A 14,639-nucleotide genomic window follows, 5' to 3' on the forward strand; every position below is an offset into this window, starting at 1 on the left:
ATAATGTTATTTAAATGCCTTTACAATTTTTGAAAGATATTGGATTGTTGCTTTTCTTTAGATGCTTTACTCCTTTTCTAAAAAAGCCTGCAGTGACTTTGGGGAACTGCTTTTTTAGAGAACAAAAAAATTTGTATTTTTTAACATGAAATTCCTACACTTGGCCTTTGAACCACTTAGTCAGATGCAGACAGTGGAATCTGGCACCAAGGATAATCTTCTCCTGATATGGATATGGGGGGAATGGCAATGAGAGAGGAATGCAGTGATAGCTTAATATTTAACTATTTCAGGACGGATACAAACTACAGTGAAGTACAGAAAAAACTTTTCTAGTTATAAGTCTCTAACAAATAGAACAAACTTCTCAATAATACTGTGAATTTCTGCTACCATTGGGATCTGGATGATAAGAACTAAAAGCATAAACTTAAAGCATAATACTAGATATCAGCATAGCAAGAGCAAACCCCCTTATCTGTATTAAAAGACAGTTCAGCAGTTTTCCTTCTTAGCCCTTAGTGGAGCCAAAAAGATTGGAGTTAGGAAATTTTTCTCATAACAGCTATTAAAAATGTAAAGATTGGGTTAAAACTGGATTCTTTCTTTTCTCCCTTTCAGTTACGGCAAAGTCCTTAGTGCAGTAAGTGCAGTTTTGTGATCCTTGAAGCTGTTGAAAAAAAAGGAAATAATAAAAGTAAAGAATAGGGGTTTTGTTATTCCTTGATATCATTAAAGTAGCATTATTTTACAACAGTATTTCATTTGTCTTCACTGTCTTGGCACCTTTTAAAATGTATTTGTCTTTATTTTTAAGCATTCGCGATAAGTGCTTTGTTCCTGTTGGTACTCTGGAGTTTAGTCATGAAATATAGGAGTCTTACAAGTCTCACCCTCAATCAATCTTCCAGCAAGTTTTGTTCCCAGATCTGATATGCAAGCTTCTGTACACTCCTTGTTTTAGCTGTGTTTCCCTGAAACTCAGTTGGCACTCTGCACCTCCTGAATGGATGTTCATACAAAACCAGGCAGGTCACTTTGCAGAGAACCTTCTGCAAAGATAAATACCAAGGTGCTTGATTTCGGTAAAACTTACTGAGCCTTGTAACTGCCCAAGAAGTGCAAGATTGGACTGCAGAGTGGTGGCGTGCTGACACTGTTTTGTCTCCCCTCATATGTAAATAGTGCTGGAGAGGGTGGCACAGTCCATCAAAGCACTTCCTAAAATAACTCTTACTGCAGAATTTAAATCTGTAGAGTTTTAAGAAATATATCCTGGACACTGTGGTGTCTAAACAAAAGGGTGAAATGTACCTCTCTGTTGCCTCTTTTTTTTAGCCCAGCATATATCAATATCTTCCCTGGAGGAAAACAGGACTTATTCTTGTTTTCTCAGTCTGACTGACCTCTGGACTACCCTTACTTTTAGCTGTTTTCTACTAGTTGTGTATGAAATCTCATCACTTGCAGGATTTTTTTGCAAGGGGGATTTAACAGCTTTCAGTCATAACTATTCAGTCAAAAAATCTTTGTCCTTTTTTCTTGTTGTTTTTAGTGAATGGGAAGCTTAGTCATGATTACTGTGTGGAGTGGAATTTTACTTAGAGTGCAAAATCAGTTTTTTCTGTAAGCCAGAGAACTGCATCATTAATATTAGTAACAATTACTAATAACATGAAGTTGCACTCCATGTTTTGGTTTTGTAACACCAAAACAGCAGTTATTAGTTTATTGCAAACAAGCTGATATATATACACATGTACTTTCTTATACTCCCAATCTCAGCAATTAACAAGTAAATAAAATAAGCTGTATTGCTTTCCCAAAAGTTAAAAATGCCCAAAAGAAATCGGTCTTATTTAATATTTAATAATCACAGTTATTTAATAATTTCCCCACAGATTTGTGCATCTATGAAAGAAGTTAGCTCATGAACTTTGAGAATAAGGTAGTGTGGATGTATTGGCTCACTCAGAGCTTATAAAATTCTCCAAGTAAAAGAAGCCAAGTTTCTATTTAACAAGCTTTATCAAACCATTGAAGTTAAGAGAAAAGCACACTGATACAGTATATAAAGTACACAGAAAGGGCTTGGGAAGCTTGCAGAAAATAATTGTACCAAATACTTTCTTCCACGATCACCACTCAACATACTGGTTGTCGTGGCAAAAAGAAGTGTACATGTGGGTCATATTTAGAGTCCTGCATCTCTTATGGTAACCCTTGTTTCAAATTGAGTGCACATTCTTGTAATTAGGTCCAAACACTGAAGAGACTCTATTAAAGCACTGCAACACATTCTTCTAGAAGTTAGTAAAAAAAGTGTTCAGAAAGAACTCTCAGGGAGTTTTTAAAAAAATATTTTGCAGAGCTTTAATTATAGGCAGATATACCAACTTGAATTTGGAGAATTCTTGTATGTGTGCACAGATGTAACTCAGGTTTATAGAAAACATCAGTGCATTAGAAGTGGTACTTGAAGAAGTAAACTGAAGTAGTTTACAAGGTAAGTTCCTAATATTTTTTGCAGTATTTTCCATAAGCATGGACTGTGACAGACTGGGAAGAGGGTGCACAGGACACGTACCTTAAAATTGTGACCCCTGGGTATCCTACAAACCTTCAAGCATGGCAGAGAGTTTCCTTCATGCTCTTTGCCACAGTGCTCATTTAGAACCTTGTAATTACCTGCCTGTGAACCTGTGGTCTGAGACTTGGTGCCTGCTGTGCTGTGCTCAGCAGTTCTGAAGCTGACTTGCTCTCCATAGCATAGAAAACAAAGAGTATCTTCTTCCCTTGGCACAGTCTGAGGTGAGGAAAGGCAAGGTGGTGCTCCCTGGTGTGCAGCATAGGTGTGCTTTTTCAACTGCCCCACCTACATAATTCAGGGTGAACAACTGATTTATGTGCCTGAATACAATATTTATTCATAGATGTTCTGCAAGGCAATTATTGGCCTAGGTTGTGTGGACTGTGCACATTTGTAAGGTTTCTTTCATGTTAAAGCTCAAGGTTTTTAATCACGTAAGCAAAACAGCCCAGGTGAAACGAAGCAGCAGAAGTGCTACTTAGAATCAAGGTATCTTTAAAAATTAACTGTCCTCTAATACCCAAGTCAGCCTTAAATCTGCAGCTGTTTTGAGCATTAATATCCTAGACTGCAAATAGACATAGTCAAAAATCTTCAAAGGACTAAAAAGAAAACAAAATAAAGGGAGACTTAATGATTCAAATAATGACTATTATATTTAGAAGTTCATCGGTTTACTACAGATTTTGAGCTTTTTAACTATTTATTTTTATTATATAAATTTTTTATTCAAGACCTCTAGCCTAGAATAGTACTTTAAAAATACATTAGATTTTGATTATTTTGTCCTAGTTTCAACATTTTTTTTTTAATTTTTTTTCTTTTCTGTCTTCCGGCTTTAGAGGAACTCTTGTAGCAGTGCTATTTTCATGTTGACCCAGTGCAAAAGAAGTTCCTTCTTAAACTTGGATTTGATTTTCTGAAAGCAACAGTCCTTTCAGTTATCTTAATTTTTCTTGTTCTCACTTGTTCTGTAGAGACATTAATAGTTATTTTAGCACTGCAAGTGGAAAACATGCCAAGTTTTTAATAGATAAGACACTTACAAATACCTTAGATGTCAGAGGTGCCTATAAAATCTGAAGACATGTCTGAAACACATTACTACTGTTATGAATTAAGCATTAGACCTGCCTCTGAAAGAGGAATTTTCCAAGACAGCTCTATTCAGTGCAATCTGTTTATCTCTAGCTGACAGCTGTCCATCAGGCAAGAAACCTGTGAGAAACTTACACAAACTGGCACAGCATCTTCAGAAATACATGGGAGTCTTTGTAGCCGCCTGACTTTGGCAGCCATCACTCCCACAAAGAGCTCATAAATTTCAGGTTGTCCTGAATGCTGAATGTCTAATAACCTCTGGGCCTCTTAATCACCGAGAGCTGTTCCTTCTCCTCCAGCTGGGAACAGCAGCTGAAGCACAGGCTGTGCTGGAAAGCAAAAAATATAATTACAGTTGAATTCCAGCTTCCACTAGAGCTCCTCCTTCTCAACTCCCAGTACAACCTTGATAATTGTTTTGGGAGCTCTAATCCTTTGCAGATTGATGGATGTACCTTCAGCTGTATTTCAAAGGTTAAGTGCACTTGGGGCCTCTTCCAAGTACTGCTGCCTCCTGTTGAGGTTCTCCTGTAAATGTCTGTGGAAGATTGTGTGAGGACTTTCATGTGGCTTTATTTTATTGCAAAACCAGTATCTCTGAAAATGCATTTGGAGAGGAATAGTGTGCTTCAAGGTTAAAAAGGAGCTTTCATTCAAAGGGCCTTTAGGAGATTTGGAATCACCTTTTACAGTGCTTAGGTAAATGTTACAACACAAATCATAAATCATGTAGGCATAAAGTTTATGAGTCTTTGTGTTGAATATAATTAAATGTATTGAAATCTCCAGGAAAAGCACAATGCCCAGAGCTGCTCTGCTGGTTTTTGTTAGAGATAAATTAGTGACCTACTTCCTTATCTCATTCATTTTTCTTCACAGTTCCACGCCAGCCTGGAGTGAGCAATAATCTGTTTGAAATACTTGAAATTGAAAGAGGGATTACAGCTGATGAATTTGAAGCAAACGATGACCCAGGTAAAGACCATGTCTCCTACTTAGGACCTAGGGTTTATGATTTTTTGGCATTTCTTGGTGGTTTATACATTTTTCTGGCCTCCAACATCTTATGCCCCTCTTTTAAACTATGCTTTATAAAACCATGTAAAACTAATCCTTTGCCTATATGAACCTTACACTTTTATTTCCAGAAAAAATATCACCACAAAAATAGCATGAATTGTTAATAATACAAGGGTCCTTTTTATTGTTGTAGTATTTTTGTAGATTCCTTTCCTTGAGCTCCTTCTTCTGCATTTAATTTTCATACTTACTTGCTAGTGTCAGCCACATGGGAAATTGAAAACCAAAATAATCTGAATCATTTCTGGGGTTTTTTTTGTGACCTCTTGCTCTGTTCTGCTAGGTGTGCTGGTGCAGAGCTGTGATTTTGACAGTGGACTGTGTGGATGGATCAAGGACAAAGATGATGACTTGCACTGGGAACCAGTGAGAGATGTATCAGGTAAGTGATCTGTGTACAATCACATCCTGCAGTTGAAGAACCACCAAGGCTTGAGGTTGATGACGGGACTGCTTGAGGACAAATTACACAGCTTCTGTTCCCTTTAGTTCTGGGGTATATTTCACACCGATGCCTCTTCTGTGTATAAAAAGCAAAACTGAGGATTCCCAATGTGAGAGAGCAATTGAAAATTTACACTTTGATCATAGCTGACATCTTTAAAATAGGAATGTCTCTGAAGGAGTAGTAAACGTAGTCAGCAAAAGTTTGTCTTAAAGGAATCTGAAAAAAATGTGGACTAGACAACAACTTTTATTTATGGTGAAACAAAGCTTGTTTTTCAAACTACCATGTAAACATAATTATTTCCCTATCACTAGCAAAATTATAGAAGGTACTGGAAATAGTCTTTGTTTTGCTGCCAGATATAATGTTCTAGTTTAACCTTTCAGATTGCTGTAACTTGGAGTAGAATTGGATAAAATCAATCTGTATATAAGAAAAATGTTAAATAACTTGAAGGCAGACAACTTAAATGCTGAAAAACAGAGGCTTCTGAAAAAGGGACTATTTGGGATGCTAAAAAGTGACATTACACCAAACATTAGAGGGGAGTGTGTAGTGGCTGCTTGCAGGACAGGAGACTGGCATCAGCACTGGTGCTCAGCCACAGGAACAGCCCTTCCCTGTCTCCCAGCTCTGCTGTCCCAGGAAGTGGGATGTATTTTGTCCCCTGTTGATTTTGGTGTGGTGCTGCGAGGTTGCTGCCCTCCCCTGCCTCTCCTTCCCCCAGCAGTGCTGGGGATTAGACACACATCCCTGGCTCCCCATAATGATGGGATTACTCCATGCCCAGGGAGCAGCCTTTGAAGTGCACAAAGCTCACATGATGTAGGGCTGGCAGGGCGGAAGGAAAGGCGCTCTCAGGCGGGACAATGGCACAGGTTAAGATGAGGAAGGGTGAGGGCACTGAGAGCCATTTTCCTCATGCACCACCCTGTCAGAGCTGTCTGGCCACTGATGGGGCAGTCATTTGCCACCTCAGCAGGTGACCTGGCACCTTTTCCAGGCTGTTTGGCTGGCTCAGTGGAAGTGCTGTCTTCACTGCCAGGGCAGGGGTCCCCCCAAACAGGCTGCTCTGGTACTTTAGGAGCTCCTTGTGACACTTGAAAAGCCTTGGGAATGACTGGGAGAGCAGAGCTCCTTCCTCCTGCAGATGAGAAAACAGGCAGCTGTCTCTTGCCTGCAGAGTGGCACTTAAAAAAATTACATGTAATCCATACCTTTTTTGAAACAACAGATTTTAAAATCCATTTTTTCTAAGTCAGTCACTCAAAGCATATTCATTATGTGTACTCAAAAATTGTTGTTAATACATACTAAATTCCAGAACTATGATTTTTAACTGGCTCTTTTTTGTCAGACTTTCTCCCTGCATTGCTTCCCAGTAGTCAGGGACAAGCTCAGCTTTTTATTTCCTGTGTATGTTCTGCTGCTGTTGACATAACCTGTTAAAACTAGTCCCTTGAAGTCACCCACCCACCCCCTCCAGTCTGGAATACCTTGTTGGGAGGATTTATTTTCACAGCTTGGTCCTGACTGCTTGCTTTCACCTTGCAAAGTTTGCTATATATTGGTTTATCAGACTCTGCATTTTGAAAGGTGCTGTGCTGAAGCATTATAAGCTTATCTTGCATGCAGAAAATGCTGATTTGAGGGCACCTTTTCCTGCAGGGGCTTGCCTACAGCTATGTTTGCTTTGTGCTTAACTAAATCTGTTTCCTATTGATTGGATTCAGCCACAGTAACTATCTGAAAACAATGCACAGGTACAGTTATTTAAACTCTATTAAGCTTATTTTAGCAATTAGTGACCTGGCTGCAAAAGCAATGCATAAAAAAAAAAAAAAAAAAAACAAAACAAAACAAAAAAAACCAAAAAAACTCCCTGAGATCCCACTTCATGGCTAAATGCTAATCTAGGGGCCCAGACAGCAGCATAATACTTTGCTTTGTTAAATCTCATTCAGATTAAAGAACTTAAAAACTTATGTAGAAGTAGTGAATTGGAGACAAGGTTGGCTTTCCTTTTAAGTGTGTGACAAGCCGTGGTACATTGTAATTAAATTTTACAGCTTTTCAAGGGAAAACATTGTGACTTTCAAAGAGAAGCTTTCAAAAAATAAAGCTCTGTTTGAGTAGTTACAGGGAGACAGTTAAAAAATATTTTTCTACCCTGTATAACTGTGTATGTCAACCATATTACAAACACCCAATATTTCTAAATCTTTGGTTTTAACTAAGGAGCCTAAAAAGGCCACTTTCGTAAGAAAACTAAGGTACAGGTGGCATTTTTAAATTAAAAAATATGTAAAACTGATAGCATAAAGAAAAAAAATTCTTAGATTCAGTGTAAGATAAGGTTTTCGGATTTTTTTTTTAACCTTTTCCCCTTTGGTAATTTCAGATTTTAAAGGTTTTACCCACCTTACAAAAGTTTTAATGAAAAGTACAAACAACTCATACAGGTCTAGGTTTTCTCCAAGATGTGAAGTCTCATTTAGTTTAGTTTTGAGTGTTAGTGTGAAAGGTGCCTTTTTTCTTTCTAGGTTTAATGGATACCTGAGACCCTTAGCTTCTGTTCTGAGTGTTTTCTGGAAGGCACCTTTACTTCATACATGATAAGAGATAATAATAGGGCTTTGAATTGAGTATGTATGTTCACTGACAATTTCCTACTGTTAGAATTTGGGGTTAACAGCCATGTGGAAATCATTACTGCTTCTTGCTTTCTCTATCTAATCCAGATTAAGAGTTTAAATTACAGTTAAATAAAAGAGGCTATCAGGGTTGCAAATAGATATGTTTTGAGATTTACCCTGTTAACACAGTTCCCAAACAAAAGGGAAGGGACAGAGCCATAGCTCAATTACATGATAGCATTTATCCTGGTCTCTGTTATCTAATCCAACAGCAAAATATTGCAGCTTGAAAGGTGCATGAATTTGCACAATGCTTTAATGTCACTGTGAGTTTAAAATCATGCAGTGATCAAGGGGTTGTCAGAAATGAAGGAATACACAAGGTTTTAGTTTTGGAGAGGGGGGTGTTTTTACTTTGTTAAAAAGAAATTAGATGGGCAACACCCAGCCTGGTACTAATGTATAGAGAAGAGCAGCACTGTAGATCTTACCCTGTGGGAGGCAGATGCATTTGTTCTGGTTCTATATGCCTTATTTTACACTCTCTGGACCTTGTGGACCCCTTTATTTATTTTTAATAACTCTTGTGCATTTGATCCTGCAACCTAGTAGGGTTAAAAAAGCCAAACAAACCCCCCCCAACTAACTGTTCTTTCCACTGCAGGGGGGCAGTACCTTACCATCTCTGATCCCAAGGGCAAAGAAGGAGGAGTAGCACATCTTATCCTGCCGTTGGGTCACGTGGCTCAGGCTGGAGATTTGTGCCTTTCCTTTAGGCATAAGGTGCCTGGGCTGCATTCTGGTGCCCTGCAAGTCTTTGTAAGGAAAACTGGTGCTCATGGCCCAGCTGTCTGGGGAAGAAATGGTGGCCATGGCTGGAGACAGACACACATAACGTTACGAGGAGTAGGCATCAAAAGTGTAAGTACTGATGATTGTATTGCTTTTTGGGTTTTTGCATGAAGAAGCTGAGGATGCTGAAATGGTGTAGCACTGCAGCGTTCATCTTCTGGGTTCAGTTTCACTCTGTTTTACTACTTTGATCCCTGCCAATGGAATCGCAATACAGATGAGAGTTATTGTGCATTTTTTAAAATTAGTTTTATGCATACAAAAAAAGAAATCCCAGCTATAGAAATATAGTATAGGCTACTCTGTCATTTCCTGAGCTACCTGGTACAGCCCATTTTAAGGGAATGACCACCTACAAAAAAGCAGCCTCATGGACAGAGGCATACTCTATAGAGAATTCAAAAAAAAATGCCTGTATCAAGATTCCTTATGAGCAATGCTTTGAATAATACAGTGCCACAAAACAGGAAGAATCCCCTGTGGATTAGTAACTGGCTAAACCAGAGCAAAGATACTGAAAATAAGTAATTTTTGGTAATGCAGGGAGATTACAAGTGCAATCACATGTGGTTTTATGCCCTTTAGCATGCCTGCAGCTGATCAGGCTGAGGAAGTGAATGATGACCTAACAATGCCCATATCAAAAGAAGCTGCTTGAAGTGCCATGAAGAGTCTTTTAATACCTGGAAATTTTAGAAACATTGTGTGATTAAACTGGTATCAAAAGCTCATGTTATTCTTCAACCTCTGAAGGCAGTTTTTATTTCAGATCTGAAGAAGTGGTTTGGGTATTTCAGGGCCTGTTTGACTTAAATATCAGGTGCTCTGAAAAGCTCACTCATCATAATGTTCATGATGGGAGCAGGCTACAAGACATATACAGTGTCTAGCTCTAAAATGAATATCAAGGCTGATATTAAGGCAGATAATTTTCTAGAAAATTTACCTCAGCAACAGTAGCAAAGACACTTGACTTTGTTAGCTGTAAATGAGTGTCGGACTGAGGATGAGGACATTTGTAACAGATTAACAATGTATCTGCTATATTCTTACCCTTTTTTTTTCCCCTAAATTTCTCACTTCTGGCAGTACCCATTTGCACTGTCCCTTGCCTCTCCTGACCCCCTGGCAGTAGTTATCAGCATGGGCAGCCAGGGCTGCTGATCTGAACCACTGGGACACTTATCCAAAGATCAGATACTTACCCTCTTAAGTAAGCAGGGAAGGCCTCTGCCAAAGAGAAATCAGGAAGAAATGTGGAGGTTTTATTTTCTAGCTAATTAAAACCCAAAAGCAACTAAATGATAGTGATTTTGGAGGGGCCTACTGGAAACCTGAGGAAAATTTGAATGAAGACCAGAATCCTTCATCACACTTTTTAATGAATTATTTCTGTGTAATTTTATTTCATCCCCCACTCAAATTGTTGTATTTCTCTTTCTAGGTTATTTTTAGAGGTGAGAAAGGTAAAGGAAGAACTGGGGATATTGGACTAGATGATGTGGTCTTGAGGAGAGGACGCTGCTCTGAAGAGCATTAGCCAAGACCAGCAGTCATCTCCTCTTGCCCCTCTCATGCAATTCTTACAAAACTTTGAAACAGAACTGCATGGAAAAGAAGAAAAAGTGGGAGAGCAGCAACTTCTCAGTGGTCTGCTAAGTGCAATCTCATGGAAATTTCACTTAAATACATGGAGAGCACCTCCCAGGATTGAGGAAATCCAATCTCAGGCTGGTTCTTTCTCTTAATCTTTACCCTTAAATCATATATTGTGTGTAATAACTTTGTTCCTTGTTAAGTCTGCTGAGTGCTCACAGAAAGAGTACTTGTGAAAAAGGGAGAATTAATTACAAATGGTAGCAAAAGAAAGCTCCATCTCAAAGTTTGTGTTAACTGACAGCCATTATCATCCCATAGTGCTATCTTTCATTGATTAATTTGTGTGAGTCACATTGGATTAGTAAAAGCCTGGACCTCAGCTTTGGCTTACTGCCACTGACCTTTGAAGAAAGGTTTTTCATATATGAAATAGCATTTATTTTGTTGTTGCATCTGTATTAACCAAAACCAGTTAGAGAGAGTAGACATTGCATCCTGTAATATTGCTACTGCTGTGTTTTGTGTATATGTGTATGGTTAACATATTTATATTTTTTAGTATTTACAGACTGTAGATGCAGGGTAATTGGCAGCTGTACTTTCTTTTTGTTCAAGACAAAAGTTTAGCATCTTCTTCAATACTGCTGGTCGTGCCAAATTATCAAAGTCAGTTAATGGTGCTCATTGAAAAATGCTGGTGCCGTTTTTCATGTTGTAATGTCCTGAAGGCAAAAGACCAAACACTCACCACCTGATGGCAACTGGCATCTGAAAATGCTCTACAAGTTTGCATCGAGCTCACAAGCAAGCCCTAAAGGGCTCTCAGTCCTGCAAGAAGCTCCTGGTTCAGCTGAAGCAGGCAGTAGAGGTTGAACTTAGATCTTGTAAGGTTGAGCCCGTTGACACTGCCAGGAATGATCCCTTCCCAGAGGTGGCACAAGCCTATGCACAAGGAAAAAGGGCAGCACTGTACAAACCATTCAGACCGTGAAATGCCTCCAGTAGTCTTTGGCAAATGTCCATACTCTGCCCAACCTTCTGTATATAATAAGCATTTTATTCTTTAGAACTAGAACAACTATTAGCTCTAGTGGGAACTAAGTATTTATCAAAACTTTGGACTAATTTTATAGTTAGGTATCATGCATGTGCTGTGCAGTTTCCCAGGGAATTCTTCTGTTTGGTTTGGAGTTTTTTAAGTGGGCATCATCATCACTGTTAGCAATTCTAAAATTGACAAAGTAATGATAACATTTAAGAAAATGACAAGAGATTGGTAAACTACTGCTAGTGGTGCAGCCTTAACATTTCAAAAAAATTATTAAAAAATAGATCTCAATTCTTTTGAATATTTAAATACAGTGTCAGCTGTATAGCACATTAAGTCTTGTACAAAGTTCACAGGCACAAATTTGCAAGAACATTAGAGGTTATATTCCAAATCCCTGTTCCTGACAAAGTACAAGTCTGAAAATATTTTTTCCCATTCATCTCTTAGGACAAAACATGGTGTATAGAGCAGAAATGTATGTGATCAAACAGAAAGTCTCCTGCAAAGCTGTAACAGCAAACATTTTGAAAAGGAAAAAAGAAATGTGTTTGTAAACTTTAAATTTTAAACTATTTTGCTTCGAATATGATTATGATCTTTTTCTCTTATGTTATTTTGTGATATGTCAGAAATATCTGTGAATAGTTGAAATACCTTGTCCTTATTTTAAAGTAATCAGTAAAAGAGACTGTTACTTGCTACTAACTGGGAATCTTGTTTTCATTTCTAGATAGAAAGTCTCAATTTTCATTGCAGTGAAAAGAAACAAAAGGTGACAATCCTAGAGTGAAATAGCTCTTATTACCAGTTTTAAACATCAAAATACATTTCACTATAATATGAAGAGAGCAGTATAGTTATTATTCAGAAGGAAGAATGACAATTTTCAACCTAACTTAAAAGAGAAGTCTCACAGGTAATTTAAGAGCTTCTGCAATATTAGATGTCCATTTTACAAGAAGGAGCAGCGACCATAGTTCTTCACTCTGATTCAGCCAGCACAAACTGCTGTTAGATGCCAAGGAATATATGATTGACACATTTTAGTCTCATTTGTCATATTACTATGATGATTAGATTAAGATTCCCAGGATAAAATGGAACCCCTGTCAATGCAAGACTGTCAGAGTTTTTTACCATTTTTACAAATGTTCACTAGAACCCAGAATCTGGATTAATTCAGAAGGTAGACAGCAATAAGTACTCAGGTGACAGGGGGAGGATTAAGGGCTCTGTTTTATCGATGCATTTCATTGCTACAATAAAACATGGACTTGCAGAGCCTTGTGACAGCTGCAGGACAAGACAGGAGTTCAGCAGTGGTTTTGAGCTCTGGGGGAGCTGTTGTGGCTGTAGGTCACTCACCTCCAAAGCTGGTTGTGCTGTGATTCTGTGTGTTGCCTTCTCTCCATCTTTTGGATAGATAAGGTGAGGTCACTCAGAGGTTCTGTTATGAGGATCCTTCTCCAGTTCTTGCTCTCCAGTGCTTTTCAGGCAGCTCTCTCCAGCCATACACCTCAGCCAGGACTGCCCTTTCCATATGAGCCTCAAGAAAGGGATGAAAATATGGCCTGAGGTCCTCCTATGAAGTAGATTATGTAGTTTTGGATTTAGTAAATAGGTAATAGGAATTCCTGCTTAGATACTTAAGCAAGCAGAAGAAATTACACTAAATTAACATGAAAAAATGTATCAAATGTTTAAACTCTTGCCAGTTTATAACTGAATGTTCTTAAAAGACATGTTAACTCTTTTCCCCAAAGAAATTGAAAATAAGATTCTGTATAAATGACAGGGAGTGGGACCAGTGGCAGTGTGCATTTATGAATTTGCTGACATCAAAATCCGCAGAATGGAAGGGACCAAGACAAGATTTTTGGTTCTAGATTCCATTCTATCCAGTGCCCTCATCTTTGATCAGAGCCATGACATTAAATCACTAGTGAGTGATTTTAGTGAAGCCAATTCATTCTGAAGAAAAGCTTCCCTAGGTTTCCTTCAATAAATTACCTGAGACTTGGAGGTCAACATTGCTTTTACAATAGTTGCAGATTACAATAACTGCCCTCGTAAGACTCAGGTAGTCATAAGACAACAACCCTGACCAGAAGAACATTTATGACAGCAGCCTTCATCATCTTGCTTTGTTCTGCTGGAGAAAAGCTGCCACAGTAGCAGCTGCCTCCAGCCCATGTGCCAGGGGTCTCTCTATGCACCACCCCATTAGAAATTATTTCTCCTTACAAATGAAGCACAGAATTTATCAGAAAATAGCTTGATCCAAAGTCTATTGATTTTAGCAATGCATTGTGACACTCACCTTGAAAACTGTTCAATCTGCTTTTAAAAACTTGCAACAAAAAACTATAGTTGTCTTTAAAATTTTAATTGTGAATGTTACACATACAGAATTATTAATTAGCAAGTGAGGTCCAGTTAAATACTATGCAAATTTTTGTTTATATAGATCTATATCTCAAACAGCAAATTATCAAAGTTCCTGGTGTTTAAAACACTTTCTTACCTGCTGTTTTATCCTGACATCCTGTAGTCACACATGACTTCAGATTTTCCACATCAATTAAAAACAAAAAAAAGAAGTTGAACAATGCATTGGTGTAAACCTGCGACTTTAGAGAGAAATGCAAAACATTTTACTGGTGAGTTTCAGCAATGATTTGAAAGATCACTGCATTAACTTTCAAAGCTTGAGGAGATTCCTTTCTCAGGCCCCACCTACTGCATCAAGCAGACCTAACAATACATGAGGAAATGCATTTGGAATGTCTGTAATGCTCCATTTGTTTAAAATGCCAACAGACCAAAGACCATCAAAGACAAGTGTTCAACAGTACAGACTGAACTACCTCTAGATTTCAGAAACCAGCCCCAGGTAAATTTTCAGGATTGTAAATCCAAAACGAATCAAATCACATTCTGGTGGCTCTCCGCTTACCAATTCTTCTTGTGCACTTGTGTGATCTCTTCCAAACCTATATTTGGTGTTTGAGCAAGGAAGCCAAGATCCATCTGGCACATGGGATAAGGATGCTTCTCTCTGTGACACAGCCAAATCCTGCTTTTCTCTGACTATGAGTTACTACAACACTTTGCCAGTATTTTTTTTTAACTTAATACTTTGAATTTTTACCTTCTCTTCAGGCCAGGAATAGTCCTCTGTCACACTTTTCTCTCAGGTTTTAACTTGCTGTGCATTTCAGCAGCCCACATTCTTATTTCAGACTCTTGTCCTGAATACTCTTGCTATATTCATTTTGAGTT

At 38.3% G+C, this 14,639-nt stretch overlaps 1 protein-coding gene across 3 annotated transcripts in view; it reads left to right on the plus strand.

Annotated features, from left to right (window-relative positions):
- Positions 1-12,062, plus strand: part of NPNT (nephronectin) — a 48,969-nt gene extending 36,907 nt beyond the window's left edge. For all 3 annotated transcript variants that reach the window (XM_053941759.1, XM_053941761.1, XM_053941760.1), the window contains 4 exons: positions 4,571-4,666; positions 5,055-5,153; positions 8,520-8,776; positions 10,152-12,062. In XM_053941759.1, coding sequence (XP_053797734.1) covers positions 4,571-4,666; positions 5,055-5,153; positions 8,520-8,776; positions 10,152-10,247 — 548 coding nt within the window. In that variant the 3' untranslated portion in view covers positions 10,248-12,062. The remainder of the gene's footprint in view (positions 1-4,570; positions 4,667-5,054; positions 5,154-8,519; positions 8,777-10,151) is intronic.
- Positions 12,063-14,639: the final 2,577 nt, after the last annotated feature.

Source organism: Vidua chalybeata, chromosome 4, assembly GCF_026979565.1.
Source record: "Vidua chalybeata isolate OUT-0048 chromosome 4, bVidCha1 merged haplotype, whole genome shotgun sequence".
Taxonomy (NCBI): domain Eukaryota; kingdom Metazoa; phylum Chordata; class Aves; order Passeriformes; family Viduidae; genus Vidua; species Vidua chalybeata.